Source organism: Lagenorhynchus albirostris, chromosome 6, assembly GCF_949774975.1.
Source record: "Lagenorhynchus albirostris chromosome 6, mLagAlb1.1, whole genome shotgun sequence".
NCBI lineage: Eukaryota > Metazoa > Chordata > Mammalia > Artiodactyla > Delphinidae > Lagenorhynchus > Lagenorhynchus albirostris.
In genome coordinates, this window is record NC_083100.1 from 81,329,458 (window position 1) to 81,347,109 (window position 17,652).

The following is a 17,652-nucleotide window of genomic DNA, read 5'->3' on the forward strand; positions in this document are numbered from 1 at the left end:
TGAAGGGTTAGAGGAATGGGGGGTGGGGTGCGGTGTACTGAGACTGTAGTGTAGGAATGTATGGAGAATGAGATGCAGCTTCTGTTCCTGAGGAACTTACAGTCTAGTGGAGGAAACAGACCTCCAACAGTTCATTTCAATGAGGCTGATGTCATGGTGGAAGAATACACAGCAAATTGTGACTGGACAGGCACAAAGGAGGGCCTTAAACACCATACAAATATGTTAAAATTTTATCCCACAGGCAACAGTGAGTCTTTGAAAAATTCTAAATGGGTACCAATCACAACAGTGGCAGTGTGGATGACTGGAAGGTACAAAGACAAGAGCAGAGCAATACAATACAATACTTTGGCAGACCAATACAAAGGTGTCTGCCAGAGCCCAGGCAAGCAATGTGATGGGCCTGAGCTAAGCCGCCCTACTGTGGCAACTATGCTTTTCTAGCCAGGGAAATGGGAGGCGATTCTTTCAAATCTATCATTAAAAGAAGAAAAAGAAAAATCCAGAGCAATATTTTCTGAAATTCCTTGTATTCAAGGGCTTAGAAAGAAGTTATAGCAAGCCTTCCTTGAAAAAAGAGTCAACAATAACGAGTTTAAATTTTAGTACAGATAAACTTAAGGTCAATAATAGGCATAGAGGTAAGCAAATAATGGAATATAAATTTGATAGAAAATTATATACACATTGAAAATGACAACAGGAGACTACAAAAACCTGAGGAACTTAAAATATATGTAGAAAAGGCAGGAAAAAAACTGTATGTGTAATACAATTTAGTATAGTATATAAAATATATATATGCTGACAGACTAAAAGAGAAAAAATGAAAGTTAAAATAATTTTCTATTATTTTTATTCCATTTATTACAACAATAGAATAAAATGAAATGAAAAAAACAACACAGATTAATGTTTATTGTATCTAATGGGCCCCACCCAGATGGGTTACATCCAAATTCTGGTTCCAGTTTCCTACAATGGCTTTTACAAATGGTCCTATTGTCCAGCTACATTGTTATTAAAATACAAAAAAAGGGGGGAGGGGATACGTTGGCTTAAAAAATCCTTAAAATTCATATTAAGAACAGCTATCTCATTCCTGATACAAAGACAAGGAAAATTCAACATGCTAAAGGGACTCAAAGTCAAAGACATAGTGGAAACAAATCACACAATTTTTGCAAGTGTATTTCTCTTGAACCCTTAGGGGAAAAGTCTCTGGAAAATGTTTTTGACACCTAAGGGCTTTTAAGCCATTTAAAAACAATTGAACCAGTCAACAAACATGCCATTTATTGAGCATCTATAAGCCATGCATTTAACACTAAAGATACAAAGGGAAAATAAAACATAGTCCCTGCCCTCAAGGAGCTCACAGTCTAAAAGGAGAGAAAGAATGGCTACAAACAATTGCAATCAAGTATGCTGAGTCCTCTGTTAGAGGTATGTACAAGGTACTAAGATAAGCAAAGAGAGGTAGAATGAGAAATCAGGGTAAGCTTCAAAAGGGAGTTTAGGTCTTAAATGAGCTACAGAAAGGGAAAGAAGACTTGAATAGCATATGCAAGGAAATGTGAAATGTGAAACAACAAGGCAAATGTGGATAATTTTAAGTTATTCCCTATGATGCAAAGAGTGAGGGAAAGAGCAACAGGAAATGAGGTAAAAGGGGTAGCAGGTAACAAATCACAAAGGGCCTTGTATTTGAATTAGAGAATCTGGCTATTACTAAATTTTGTCAAATCTATATAAGATGCACCATTACTTTATGTACTGCAAGAAAGAAAAAAAAAAGCTTTATATTGGGGTCTATCAATAAATTTAATAGAATACTCCTGCATAAAGCTATACTACCAAAGGGCAACAGCCTCAGCGTAAGATAAAGAAATAAACCAGCCATGTAGAAAGGAACAGCGTGAAACTATATTTCTCAACTTGCCCTTAGGTGGAAGGAGGGGAGAAAAAACCTCTCGCTGAGAACTGAATTCCAATCAGGTCTACAGCCTACGTGTGTGGTCTAAAAAAACAAACAAATAAAACTAAAGCTACCAGTGTGGTCCAAAAACAAACAAATAAAACAAAACAAACAAGTAAAGACTTTAAGGTGGTCTCAGGTTGGTCCCCAGATGCCTGGCAAAAACAAGTAGAAATTCTCTTTAGACAAACCAGATTTTAATCCACGAGAAAAGCAATTTAAGATATAATCTCATTTCAAATATGACAAAGGCACATCTTAGAATCGATGAAAAATAGTAGATCTTACAGCCAGCCTTGAATCTGGAGACGTTTCAGAATCACCTGGAGAACTTTTCAAAAAAACTTATTACCAGGCTGCATACCAGAGATTCTCAAACAGGGAGGCCTGACACAGCCCTAGAATCTCTATTTTAACAAACTACTAAAGGTTGTTTTTTTTTAAACACAGCCAGACAAGATACCAAGACACCAGCATTCTGTCTGCAAAATTAGCTGAAAATTCCTATTGTAGAATAAAGAACAACAGTAGGATTTTAAGCCACATCATGATTTGATCAGAAGACCACTCTGGTGCCAGTGGACCTGTGGAGAAGATAGGTTAGAAGAGGGTAAAGATAGGAGATGGTGGATAGTAAACAGAACAGTCAGGAGATCAGTGAAACAGTTTTAAGGCAAAAGATGGTGATCATTTAAATAGTAACGATGGGGACAAAAATAAGAGGATCGAAGGAGGCAGAATTAGAATTCCATAAAAACTACATGAAGGTAGAAGTGTAGGATCTAATTCTAAAAATTTTAGAAGACTTGCCCCTAATCAGCATAGTTGCCACTAGGCCTTGAAAAATAAATTTTTATTTGGGTATGGTAATCTACCACCTTTTAGCTGTATGATAAAGTGTAAGTGCTATAGAAAATCCTGTACTACATAACTATCAAATGTTCCAAATGCAACTCACACTCCAAATGATCTTGAAGTTGAGATGTAAGCATAGGGGGATTTTATTCTTTCACGTTTAACATTTCTATAAATCAGTGCATACAAACTGAAAAATTAAAATCTCTTTGGGCAAAAAGAAAGGATTCTTCACTGGTTGATAAATTTAAATTACAAACAGAAAACAATGAATTAACAAACTTACGCTGAATATGAATGAACTGCTTTGGCTGTTTAAACTCTCCTTTGTACAAGCGATTGTAATAGTTGACATTGCTCTCTGCCTCAGGAACTGGAATGACCATGCTCTCTTTTTTTTCTCTGAACACTTGCTGTGCTGAAATAGCTCGCTGTAAATGATGTTCCTGGAAAATGTAAAGTAGGCAACATGAGTTGTTTTAATAATGTCAATTCAATGCAAAATTCTATTTACAATTTACTGTTCAATAATTGCACAGTGCTTTAAGAATCAATTCTAAACAGTTCCTTTGCCACAGACCTTCAGAAAACATTGCTATCATTCTCCCTTAATACTTGTACTCATACTGATACCATGTTCGATGATTACAATTTTAATAAGTAGGATTTTTTCAAAAAATATTAAACATTCACAAACTAGAATTTAACATCTCAAGAATTTAACATTACAAGAAAATCGATCCCCTGGTTTGCTAAATTAATTGAGGTGTTTATCACCAATAACAAGATGACAGAAAAACATGCAAATAACAGGAAAAGAATTTGTATCACAGATTTTAAGTATCTTCTGCATTTATATACCTGAAACTTCAACAGTACAAAATTCTGAATATATTACTATCACGGCAGGAAATATTTTTTAACAAAGGTGAAACAAAAAGTTCTTATAAAATACACCCAGATTCTAGTAACTTTTCATTACCTCCACCACTTAGTGGACACTTTCTCCCTTGACCCACTATGGACCATTCCCAACAAAGCACCTTTACCTTGTGGAAAGTAGTAAATTAGGTCATGTCATCCCCCAAAGGATCCCCTTCATATTTAGATTAAAGGTTAAAATCACTCAACGCTTACAAGGCTTTATACCTCTCTGACCTTATTTCCTACTTTTCTCCTCCCAAACTTTATTCTAGCCACACTTCTCCTCTCCTTTAAGGTTCCTAAATATCCAAATGGATTGTTTCTGAAATTCCTTCAGTCTCATGTCATCAGAGAGGCCTTCTGTTATTTCCTTACCTAAAAGAGTACTGGCATATACCCAGAGAAAACCATAACTCAAAAAGACACATGCACCTCAATGTTCACTGCAGCACTATTTACAATAGCCCAGTCATGGAAGCAAACTAAATGCCCATTGACAGACAAATGGATAAAGAAGATGTGGTACATATATACAATGGAATATTACTCAGCCTTAAAAAGGGACAAAATTGGGTCACTTGTAGAGATGTGGATGGACCTAGGGACTGTCAAAACAGAGTGAAGTTAGTCAGAAAGAGAAAAGCAAATATATTAATGCATATATGTGGAATCTAGAAAAATGGTACAGATGAACCTGTCTGCAAGGCAGAAATAGAGGCACAGGCGCAGAGAACAAATGTATGGACACCAAGGGGGGAAGGGGGGGATGAATTGGGAGATTGCGACTGACATATATACGCTAACTAACATGTATAAAATAAATAACTAATGAGAACCTGCTATATAGCACAGGGAACGCTACTTCACTTTGTTGTGCGGTAGAAACTAACACAACATTGTAAAACAACTATATCCCAATTAAAAAAAAAGAGAGAGCGTACTGGCTATGCTGCAATGCATAAATTAAGATTTATTTATCAGCAGCCATCCTTTCAACACATTTCTGAGTACCTGGCAGACACCAGATACTACTCCTGTCCCTGAGAATTATGAGTGAATGAGAGACAGACTTTGCCATTAAGGAACTTAGGTAGTGAAAGAGAGATACCCGAGTATGCGATCTGAGCTTGACAAGCGTATCTCTTTTCAATTAGTCAAACCACTCGTTTTGGGAGGATAAAGATGTCCAAAGAAAGTAAAATGTAAATTAAGAGTTTTAGGATCAACAGGGATTTTTAGCAAGGCAAAAGAGGAAAAGAAGAAAACAACCCAGGCAGAGAAAACAGAATATCCAAAATGGACAAAAGCCCAGAGACATTCAATAAAAGGCAAATATTGAACAAAGGGACATGAGGGTGGGTGCTGGTTTAGATCTGAGAGTTTCTTCATCTTCAGTGCAAGGAAGAAATATGTTTTTCTTCATAGGGTAGAATCCCAAGTTGGAGTACTAAGTAAATTTCCCCATATAAAAACTACTATTGATTTAGTTAAAATCTATTAGTACTCAAATTTTTGAGTCGTCTAAGAAGTTGTGATGGGATCAAACATGCAAACAAACAGCATCAAGAAACTAGGAAGCCAGGCCTTGACTGAGGTTGGCAATTTCTAGCATTACTTAAGCCTATACTTTCCTATTACCTTCATGATATTTCACCTCTCCTAGTTAAAGAAAGTGATGCAATATGCAATGCCACCCTGCATTTATATGTTTTACAGCTCTCGAAGTACACCCACAATCACATGTCTATTAGCTCCTTACAATCTGGGGACACAGGCGTAGATATTATCTCATTTTGTAAATGAGACTCAGGAAACAAGTGACTTGCTCTTAGCAAATAGGAATGATATATAAGAGAGCCAAATTTCAGGACTCTGATTCCAGTGTTCCTTGACTATTCCATCCTTATTAGAAAAGTCTGACAGATAAAAAACCATGTTCTTGTAATGCTAATAATCTACAGACACAGGTAAAAAAAGGAAACTGAGTACATTTTTTATTTGAAGAGATTCTTTTGATATATATTTGACTTTGCCCTAAATACAAAACATTTCTAGGTATTATCCAATTTTGAAATACATCTTTAATAGATTAAGATTTAACATTAATTTTACAAATGAAAAAACTTAAAAACAGATCATGGATGACTCCCTTCTTAATGCGGCCTACAGATGACAGATGCAGCCAGAAATTGAGGCCAGATCATGACACCTCCCCCATTTTAATCTACAGACTAATCAGTGGCAAACATACAAAAGGCTCAAAGTAGGTACCGGTTTTGATTTGTCATTTTATTGGGGGAAGATGTTGACAGGAGTAATGCTGATTCCTTGTTACATGCTGCATCATACACTGGTGAGGTTACCTAATTTTTAAAAATAACTAAAAACCAAGCACTACCTAATTTCCTTTCCTTTAAAAAAGCATGCCTTTGACCCACTAACTCCACTAATGGAATTCATCAAAAGGCAACAAAGAAATGGGCAACACTGACTAAATGAAAATGCTCATCATGGCACTGTTTATAGCACCAAAAAAAAAAAAAAAAGTCTAAATAGCAATAAATACAGACTTAGTATATCTATTATGTCATATCCATAAAATGGAACTCTTAGGTAGTAGAAAAAAACAACATAATTTAGACCTCTACTGACACGAAAAAAGCCTGGAAGAATACAGAATAGAACACTCCACAAAATGCTGTAAGTATTTCTTCTTTGTCTCCTTTTGCAGTTTCAGAAATTTTCTATAGTAAATAGTAAATCTACATTTCTTCCATAAACTAAAAAAAAAAGAAAAATGCTATAAAAGTTTAACATCCTAAATGAAAGGACTCTCCACCAAAATACACAAAAATCACTTCTCATGGTTACTTTGACATTCTGAAATATCCTTTTGAAACCTACCATACTGTACCTAAACACGTTTTGTGTTTCCCTAGAAATATTATACTTTCTCTGTACTTTATACTTTTCCTAGTAACACATGAAATTACATGAAAAGCCGTTAAACGCAAACTAAAAGACGCTAAATAATTAATGACTTCTAGTCATGTATAATAAGTATCAGGTACAATCCTACAGGGACAGAGTAGAAATATTTTTTCTTTTGGATATGAGTACACTGAGACTCTATGATTTCTATGACGGAAATCAGCAGGACTGAAATTTGAATCATTATTTGTATGTCTCTTTTCCATCTTGCCAAGCTCATGCCCCAATTTGTAGGGTTTCAGAATGTATTGGGTTAGGCTGCATACAAAGTCAAACATTATTCGTTGATGTTTTAAAAATTTACATCCAAAATTCCCAATTAAAGATACCTGACTGAATAACTACATTTACCTACTCTACCTCACTATAATAGTAAACTTACTAGTAAAGGACTAAGAAACTTAAAAAGCCACTATAACAAATTGAATTAGAAATGAGCCATCAGCACAAAACAGAATACCGCAAAATTCTGGGAGATCAAAATCAAAAGAGGAAGTTTCAAATCCTTGCAGAGAAGAAAAATATAAAAACTGAGACCACCTCACCTATCCTGCAGAAAACCAAATGATGGGGATTTTGAAACACTAGCTAGAAAGAGCCAGAACGAAACAAGCTATTCTCTGCCTACTCCTCAAAAGCAGATCATGCTACACAGTCTACACAGACAAAAAAGGGAACCATTGAACTACGAATGTTGTGAACCACCCCAAATCTACAAAAAACGAACAAAAGAAAACCTAGTAAGTCTAGTACTATTATTAAAACCCAAAAAACGAGATTCAACTATACATCTAATAATGAACTCTCTCTACTCCAAAGTGGAGGTGGAGAAGAAAACTTTAAGAATGTCCCAAACTTAAATATCCTCAAAAGAAACACTTACAGATATGAAAAAAAAAAAAGTCACCCAAATAAGGAACTTAAAAACTAAAATCAGAGAAGGGGGCAAAAAACTCAGGGAAAAAAAATAGCAAGAGTTGACTGAACTCAGGAAAGAAAGAAAAAGACAATTACCTCAGAGATGAAAACTAAAATTACTAGAAGCCCAATGCAAAATGTACTCAAAGACATAAGTGTGTTGTATAAAGGCTGTCAAATAATCAAGAGAATAAAAATAAGATGAAAAAAGAACTAAAATGAGTAAGAAAGAAAATGATAGGATACAAAAACAGGCAAAGAACAAATGACATTCATATAATTGGAGTCCTTGAAGAAAGAACAAAAAATGCAACAGAACTAGTATTTAAGATAAAAGATATGAATCTACTTATCCAAAAAAAGCCCAACAGGGAGCAAAATGGCACACAAGAACTTGCATAACCAGACAAGATCTGATACTGTTTGGAGCAATCAGGAGAAAACATTCTGCTCACAGCTTCTCCCTTGGGAGGGAAAGAGAAAAGTGGAACGTGTGTCTAACATTCCAGCTTTTTGGGAAGTTGCCCAAGGGACTATCTTCTGTCTCACTTAACTCAGAAGGCTGACTGAACCAGCATTCTTTGGATGCCTGGGGGTTGAGGAGAACAAAAAAGAACTTAGAGTCTTGCTGCAACACCAGAAAACTTGCAGTACCACTGACAAACACCAGAGGGAGCAAAAGATTACAACAAGATCCGGATAAAGAAACAAGTAAACCTCTCTAACTGGGAAATTATGTGCAGATGCCCAAAGAAGATGTATCTCCAGAAAAGGTTTGAGGGGCTTCCAGACCCCCTACCTGAGTTGATTGGTAAGGGCCTTACCCTGTATGAAGCCAATTCATAAAGACTGGGAGTGGTGGCTACTTTTTCAAATGCACAAATTACAACAAAAATTAAAGGCACATGAAAAAAACAGGAAAAAAAATGGGTCAATCAAAAGAACAAAATAGGGCTTCCCTGGTGCCGCAGTGGTTGAGAGTCTGCCTGCTGACGCAGGGGATGCAGGTTCATGCCCCGGTCTGGGAAGATCCCACATGCTGCGGAGTGGCTAGGCCCGTGAGCCATGGCTGCTGAGCCTGCGCGTCCGGAGCCTGTGCTCCGCAACGGGAGAGGCCACAACAGTGAGAGGCCCGTGTACCGCAAAAAAAAAAAAAAAAAAAAAAAGAACAAAATAAATCTCCAGAAACTGACCCTAAAGAAATGGAGATCTGTGAATTTTCTGACAATAAAAGTTTAAAATAATCATCTTAATAAAGTTCAAAGCACTAAGAGAACACAAATAGACAACTAAAGAAAATCAAGGAAAATGATGCATGAACAAAATGCAAATATCAAGAAAGACATAGAAAACATAAAAAAGACCAAATGGAAAATCTGGACCTGAAAATTACAGTAACTGAATTGGGGGGGAAAAAAATCCACCCAGAGGGGTTCAACAGCAGAATCAATTAAGCAGAAAAAAGAATTAGTGAACTCAAGAAGAGTTCATTTGAAATTACTGAGTCAGGGGAATTTCAATACTCCACTTTCAATAATGAATACATCAACCAGAAAGAATATCAATAAGGAAACATAGGGCTTCAACAACACAAAGACCAGCTGAACCTAACAGACATAAACAGAACACTTCATACAGCAGCAGAGTACACATTCTTCTCAAGCTCACACAGAACATTCTCCAGGACAGATCACATGTTAGGCCACAAAACAAGTTTTATCAAATTTAAGAAGGCTGAAATTACATCAAGTATATTTTCCAACCACAATGGAATTAAAGTAGAAATCAAGAACAAAGGGAAAACTGGAAAATTCACAAATATGTAGAAACTGAACAACATACTTTTGAACAATCAATGGGTCAAGAAAGAAATTACAAAGGAATTTAGAAAAGAGACAAATGAAGATGAAAACACAACATAACAAAACTTACGGGATGCAGCAAAAGCAATACTAAGAGGGAAGTTTATAGCAATAAGTTTCTACCTACATTAAAAGAGATCTCAAATCAACAACCCAACTTTACACCTCAAGGAACGAAAAACAGAACAAACAAAACCCAAAGTTAGTACAAGAAAGGAAATAATAAAGATTAGACCAGAAATCAATGAAATTAAGAACAGAGAAATTTAAAAACACCAACAAAACTAAAAGTTGTTTTGAAAAGATCGACAAAATTGACAAACCCTTACCTACACGAACTAAGAAACACTCAAATACCAAAAATCAGAACTGAAGGAGAGACACTAAAACTGATGCCACGAGGGTGGCGGGGGGATGGGGGGGTGCGGTGGGGATCATAAGAGATTACTACAATTATATAACAACAAATTGGATAATTCAGAAGAAACACATAAATTTCTAGAAATATACAGCTTACCAAGACTAAATCATGAAAAAATTAAAACCGTGAACTACAGTAAGGATATTGAATCTATTCAATCAGTAATCAAACACCTCTCAACAAAGAAAAGCTCATCAACAGATGGCTTCACTAGAGAATTCCACCAACATTTAAAGACTCATCTACAATCCTTCTCAAAATCTTAAAAAAAAAAACTGAAGAGAAGGGAAAACTTCCAAACTCATTTTATGAGGCCAGTATTAACTTAATACTAAAATCAGAGAAAGCTACTACAAGGAGGGTGGGGAATAGGGAAATGGGTAAAGGTGGTCACAAGGTACAAAATTCCAGTTATAAGATTAATAAGTCGTGGGGGTTTAATGTACAGCACAGTGACTACAGTTAATACAGTATTGTATATTTGAAAGTTGCTAGGACAGTACACCTTAAAAGTCCTACTCACAAGAAAAAAAGAAAAGTAACTACATGAGGTGATAGATGTTAACTAAACTTATTGTGGTAATCATTTCACAACATATACATATATCAAATCATTATGTTGTACACTTTAATACAATGTTATGTATCAATTATATCTCAATAAAACTGGAAGGGGGGAGGCAGAAGGATACTACAAGTAAAAAAACAAAAAATACAAAACAACAAACTACAGACCAATATTGCTGATAAATGTCAATGCAAAAGTCCTTAACAAAATACTAGCAAACCAAATTGAACACATGAAGATGATTACACATCGTGACCAAGTGGGATTTATTTCTGCAATGCAAGAATGCTCAACATATGAAAATTAGTTAATGTAATACACCATAATAAGAGAATGAAGGACAAAAACCACATGATTATTTCAATTGACATGCTGAAAAAAATTCAACACTCTTTCATGATAAAAACACTCAACAAACTAGGAACAGAACAAAATCATCTCAATACAATAAAGGCCATATATGAAAAGCCCACAGCTAACAATATACTCAATGGTGGAAAATTGAAAGCTGTTCCTTTAAGATCAGGAACAAAGCAAGAATGCCTGCTTTTGCCACTTCGATTCAACACAATACTGGAACTCCTAGGGAGAGCAATTATCAAGAAAAAGAAACACCAAATTGGAAAGGAAGAAGTAAAAATATCTCTGTCCACAAATGACATAGCCTTTTATGTAGAAAACCCTAAAGATTTCACACATTAAAAAAAAAAAAAGTTAGACCTAGTAAACGCATCCAACAAAGTTATAAGACAGAAGATCAACACACAAAAATCAGTTGCATTTCTATACAGTGAACAATCTGTAATGGAAATTAAGAAAACAATCCCATCTTAATAGCATCAAAATACTTAGGAATAAACGTAACCAAGGAGGTGAAAGGCTTGTACACTGAAAAACACAAAACACTGCCTAAAGAAATTAAGAAAGACATAAGTAAATGAATGATGTCCTGTGTTCATGGACTAGAAGGCTTAATATTAGAAAACAGAACTACCGTATTATCCAATAATCACATTTCTGGGAATATATCCAAAAGAACTGAAAACAGGATCTTGTAGAGATATTTGCACTCCCATGTTTACTGCAGTGTTATTTATAATACAATAGCCAAGTGGTAGAAGAAACCCAAGTGTTTATTGACAGATAAATGGATATCAAACGAAGTGTGGTATGTACATATGATGGAATATTAGCCTTAAAAAGGAAGAACATTCTGACACATGCTACAACATGCATGAACCTTGAGAATATTATGCTAAGTGAAATAAGCTAGTCACAAAAGGACAAATACTGCATTGTTTATATGAGGTCTAAAGTAGTCAAATTCTTAGAAAGAGTGGTGGTTGCCAGGGGCTGGGGGAGGAGAAGAACGGAAGTCGTCGTTCAATGGGTATAGAGCTTCAGTTTTCCAAGATGAGAAAAGTGCTAGATATCTGTTGTATAATACTACTGTACACCTAAATATGATTAAGATACTAAATTTCAGGCTCTGCATTTTTTTACCACAATAAAAAAAGCTCATCAAGTACCTGGCAAAAGTAACCCAGAACAACAGACTGTGACATATATTTGTTTCAAAAATAATGAAAAAATCCTCAAAGCCTCCAAGCAAACAATAATAGTAACAATAACATATAATAATAACTTAAAAGGCCAAAAGAATCAGATGACATCAGACTTTAAAAATAACATAAAGCAAAGCATCAATGAGCAGCATTTTCAGAAATCTCAATGAACATAAAGTATGAATCCAGGATTTTACATCCAGCTAAGTTATCCTTTAAGTATCAAGGCTATACAAAGTACTCAGGGAATTCTGTAGGGGACTTTTGAGGAATCTACTAGAATAGTACTGTTCAGAAGAAATGTAATGGAAGCCACAAATGTGACCCACACATTTAAATTTTCTTGTAGCCACACCAAAAAAAGTAAAAAGAAAAAGGATGAAATTAATTTTAATAATATATCTTATTTAAGCCAATATAAATATCCAAACATTATCATTTCAACATGTAATCAATATAAAAAGGTATGGAGATATTTTACATTTTTTCTTCCACACCAAGTCTTAAAAACCTGTATGTAACACGTGTTTTACACGTATAGAACATCTCAATTCAGACTAGCCATATTTCAAATGCTCACCAGCCACAAATGACTAGTGTAGCCCATCATCATCTTGGATTCATCCAACCATGATATGAATGGAAAACTTCAACAAAACTATACACACACACACACACACACATATATATACACACACACATACACACATATATACATATATGTCAAAGATGGGGAAAAGGCTGGAGCAGTAATGTACAAACATCTGCACAGTAAAGTAGAAATAATGCAACTAAAAATGGGAGAAGGAAAACAAGATGAGAGCAAAATAAAAAAAGAAACTAGCCAATATAACATAATACAAAACAATTAAATATTATGAAAGAGTTGAGATCAAACATGTTCAGTCATATCAATAAATGTGAGTGGACTTATCTCACCTATGAAAACAAAAAGATTTTCAACTTGTCTCATAACCAAAGACTCAACTATATGCTTTATGCAAGAAATACCCCACCACCACCACCATCACCACAAAGAGTGAGTGAAAAAGAGTAAAAGGAACAGAAAAGTTTATCAGGTAATGGAATACAGTAAGAAAGACAAGCAGATCCTAATATCAGACAAGTAGAATTCAAGCCAAAGAGCATTAAGCATGACCCAAAACCCACAATTCATTACAAAGATCTTGAACTTCTATACACATTTATGAATATCTATATATCAACAATAATTTATGATCAAATAATCATTTCATGAAGAAAAAGCTACAGATATGCAAAGACAGACAAAGATACACTAAAAATAATTTTAAAAGACCACTCTCAGGGGGCTTCCCTGGTGGCGCAGTGGTTAAGAATCCACCTGCCAATGCAGGGGACTTGGGTTTGAGCCCTGGTCCGGGAAGATCCCACATGCCACAGAGCAACTAAGCCCGTGTGCCACACTACTGAGCCTGTACTCTAGAGCCCGCAAGCCACAACTACTGAAGCCCATGTGCCACAACTACTGAAGCTTGTGCGCCCGGAGCCTGTGCTCTGCAACAGGAGAAGCCGCCACAATGAGAAGCCCTCGGCAGCTAGAGACAGCCCGCGCACAGCCACAGAAGACCCAACGCAGTTGAAAACTAACTAACTAACTTATTAAATAAAATAAATCTATATATATATAAAAAAAGACCACTCTCAGCACAAGACAAATCAAGTGGACAAATAACAAGCAAGGACCTAATAAGCAACTTAATAAGGTAGAACTTATAGTTATTTATCAAACTTCACACACAATCCCCCTTCTTCTCAAGTACTCATGGAACTTTCACAAAATTGATCATGAATTGGCTAAGAATCACAAAGAATAGGGTATTATGAATGGAGTAGAAAGGATAAGGAGGGAGTGACCATTCTCTGAGCATATATCCTTTAACAGTTCTGAATTTTAAAACCCTGTTTATGTTTCACATGCTCTAAAAATAATCAAAATTAATGACGGTGTGAAGAGAACCCAAATTATAACACAAAGAGAAAAAACAAACCCATTTATTAGAAATGAATATTCATAGGTCTACAATGAAGGGGATTGGGAAAGAAATTTACATTCCTTTTGAAAATAATGATTTAAAGCTTATCTGTAAAATTTAGACCATATACACTTCAAAGGATTGTTGTGATGATTATATAAGTTAATAAGGTGTTCAGAATAGTCCACAGCACATTGTCAAGGATAAAAGTTTCTCATTTTTATTAAAACATATAATTAAAGTGCAATATTAATAGTAGCGAAATTTTTGAGAACAAAAGCAAAAAAAAATTAGAAAATTTGACAATGCAAAATCTTTTTTCAACACCCATTCATAAGAAAAAATTCACTGAAAGCAAGAAAAAGATGTCCTCAATCTGATAAAGGGCAGGCAGCACAAAGGAAAACCTACAGACCATCATACTTAATGGTCAAAGACTGCATTCTTTCCCCCAAGAGCAAAAACAAGCCTAAAAGGTCTATTCTCACCACTTCTAGGCCACATTTTCCCTGAGTTTCTAGCCACTGCAGTGAGGAAAGAAAAAGAAATAAGGGCAGGCAGACTGGAAAAAAAGAAGTAAAACTGCACATAATATGATCATGTAGGGAGAAAATCCTAGGGAATCTCAACAGAGCTACTAGAACTAAAAAGTGAACTTAACAAGACTGCAAGTCAATATTAATAACTCAATTGTACCTCTGTATACTACCAACTAAAAAATAAAAATAAAAAGCAATTACCATTTACAACAGTGTTAAACCACTAAATATTTACAGATAGGTACTTGCACATCAACATAAATGGAGAGATGTAGTATGCTCATGAATTGGAAGGTTCAATACTGTTCAAAAAATTTACTTGTGTAAAACTTCCCCAAAAATTCATCTAGACACTCAACACAATCCCAATCAAAACCCCAACAGGCATTTTTTTTTTCTTTTTTTACAGAAATGGACAAGCTGATTCTAAAATTCATATGGAAAGGCAAAATAGCCAAAATAATCTTGAAAGAAAAGAAATTTGAAGAACATACAATCTGATTACAAGCTACATTACAAAATATAAAGCTAAATTATTCAAAACATGTGTTACCAGCATAAGAATGTACATATAAAGCAATGGAAAAGAAGTCTAAACATAGACCCACATACATACATACACATAATGAATTTTAGACAAAGGTGCCAATTAATGGGGGAACTGAATGGGGGTAAGCATAGTCTTGCCAACAAATTGTCTGGACGTCAGTTTGGAAAAAAATAAGCCTATACTCCTAACTCAAACTATACACAAAAATTAACTCAAAAATAGGTCACAGAGACTTCTCTGGTGGCGCAGTGGTTAAGACTCTAAGCTCCCAATGCAGGGGGCCCGGGTTCAATCCCTGGTCAGGGAACTAGATCCCACATGCATGCTGCAACTAAGAATTCTCATGCCACAACTAAGGAGCCCACTGGCCGCAACTAAGGAGCACACGTGCTACAACTAAGGAGCCTGCAAGCCACAACTAAGGAACTCACCTGCCACAGCCAAATAAATAAATTATAAAAAACAAAACAAATAACTAGATTCTTTGACTCCACCCCAGACCTATTAAACCAGGATCTCTGGGAGAAGATTTTAGGAATCTGTGTTTAAAAAAAAAAAGACCTAAACACAAAGCCTAAACTTGTAAAACATCTACAAGAAAACACAGGAGAAAAATCTTAGTGACTCTGGGTTTGGGTAAGATTTCTTAGAACATAAAGCAAAACACATTTTAAATGAAAGAACTGATAAGATGGACTTCCTCAAAATGCAAATATTGTGCTATTCAAAATACATTCTTAAGGAAATAAAAAGACAAGTCAGACTGGGGGAAAAAGTATTCACAATAAGTATGTGAGAGGCCTTGTATGCAGAATATATAAATAACTCTTATAACTCAATAATAAAAAAACAACCCTTTTTTTTTTCTTTTCTTTTTTTGGCTGCAGATTGCAGCATGCGGGATCTTAGTTCTCCAACCAGGGATCGAACCTGTGCCCCCTGCACTGGGAGCAGAGTCTTAACCACTGGACCGCCAGAGAAGTCCCCAAAACAACCCACTTTTAAAAGAAAATGAGCCAATGATTTAAACAGATATTTCACAAAAGAAGATGCAGGAATGACCAATAAACACTTGAAAAAATGTTCAACATCTTTGTATCAGGAAAACGCAAAATAAAATCGCAGACAGTTTTGACTACACACCCACAAAATGACTAAAATTAAGAAACTGACAACATCAACTGGTGGTGGAAGGGTCAAAAGGTATCACCACTTTGTAAACTGTTGGGCAGGTTCTTATAAATATACACTTATCACATTGACCCAGCAATCCTACTGCTAAGTGTGTACCTGAGAAGTGAAATGCATGTCCACAAACAACTTGCACATGAACGTTAACTGCAATTTTACTCAAAACAGCCAAAAACTGGAAACAATAAAAACGCACATTAACAGGTGACTAAAGTAAATACATTCATTCAAAGGAATGCTACTCAGTTAAAAGAAAAAAAGAGGAGGGAGGTGGGGGAGACAAACTAATCATATATACTACATAGATGAATCTCAAAAGTACAACAAGCAACAACGAGATACAAGCAGCTACATTCTGTATGGTTCCCTTTATATGAAGTTTGAGAACAGGCAAAACTTATCTATAGCGACTGAAATCAGATCAGTAGCTGCCTGAAAAGGGGGTGGAAGATATGACTGCAAATAGGTTAAATGGAACTTCTGTGGGAAATGAAAATGTTCTATTCCTTGTTTGGGATGGTGGTTACACAGGTATATTTGTTTATTAAAACACAAAACCATAAACAAAATAAATTCTTTATGGTAATTCCCTGGCGGTCCAGTGGTTAGGATTCCGCACTTCCACGGTGGGGGACACAGGTTTGATCCCTGGTTGGGGAACTAAGATCCTGCATGCCACATGGCACGGTCAAATAAAATAAAATTAAAAATTATATAAATGCTTGGGCTTCCCTGATGGCGCAGTGGTTAAGAATCTGCCTGCCGGGCTTCCCTGGTGGCGCAGTGGTTGAGAGTCCACCTGCCGATGCAGGGGACACGGGTTCGTGCCCCGGCCCGGGAAGATCCCACATGCCGCAAAGCGGCTGGGCCCGTGAGCCATGGCTGCTGAGCCTGCGCATCCGGAGCCTGTGCTCCGCAACGGGAGAGGCCACAATAGTGAGAGGCCCACGTACTGCAAAAAAAAAAAAAAAAAAGAATCTGCCTGCCAATGCAGGGGACATGGGTTCGAGCCCTGGTCCGGGAAGATCCCACATGATGTGGAGCAACTAAGCCCAAGTGCCACAACTACTGAGCCTGAGCTCTAGAGCCCACGAGTCATAATTACTGAGCCCACGTGCCACAACTACTGAAGCCCGCACGCCTAGAGCCCGTGCTCCACAACAAGAAAAGCCACTGCAGTGAGAAGCACGCGCACGGCAAGGAAGAGTAGCCCCCACTCACCGCAACTAGAGAAAGCCCGCACGCAGCAACAGAAGCCCAACGCAGCCAAAA

The 17,652-nt window shown here is 36.2% G+C and overlaps 1 protein-coding gene across 2 annotated transcripts in view; it reads right to left on the bottom strand.

Annotated features, from left to right (window-relative positions):
* The window catches only part of EPC2 (enhancer of polycomb homolog 2), a 107,543-nt gene that overhangs the window by 62,047 nt on the left and 27,844 nt on the right, over positions 1-17,652 (bottom strand). For both annotated transcript variants that reach the window (XM_060152941.1, XM_060152939.1), the window contains exon 2: positions 3,123-3,282. In XM_060152941.1, the coding sequence (XP_060008924.1) occupies positions 3,123-3,282 (160 nt within the window). The remainder of the gene's footprint in view (positions 1-3,122; positions 3,283-17,652) is intronic.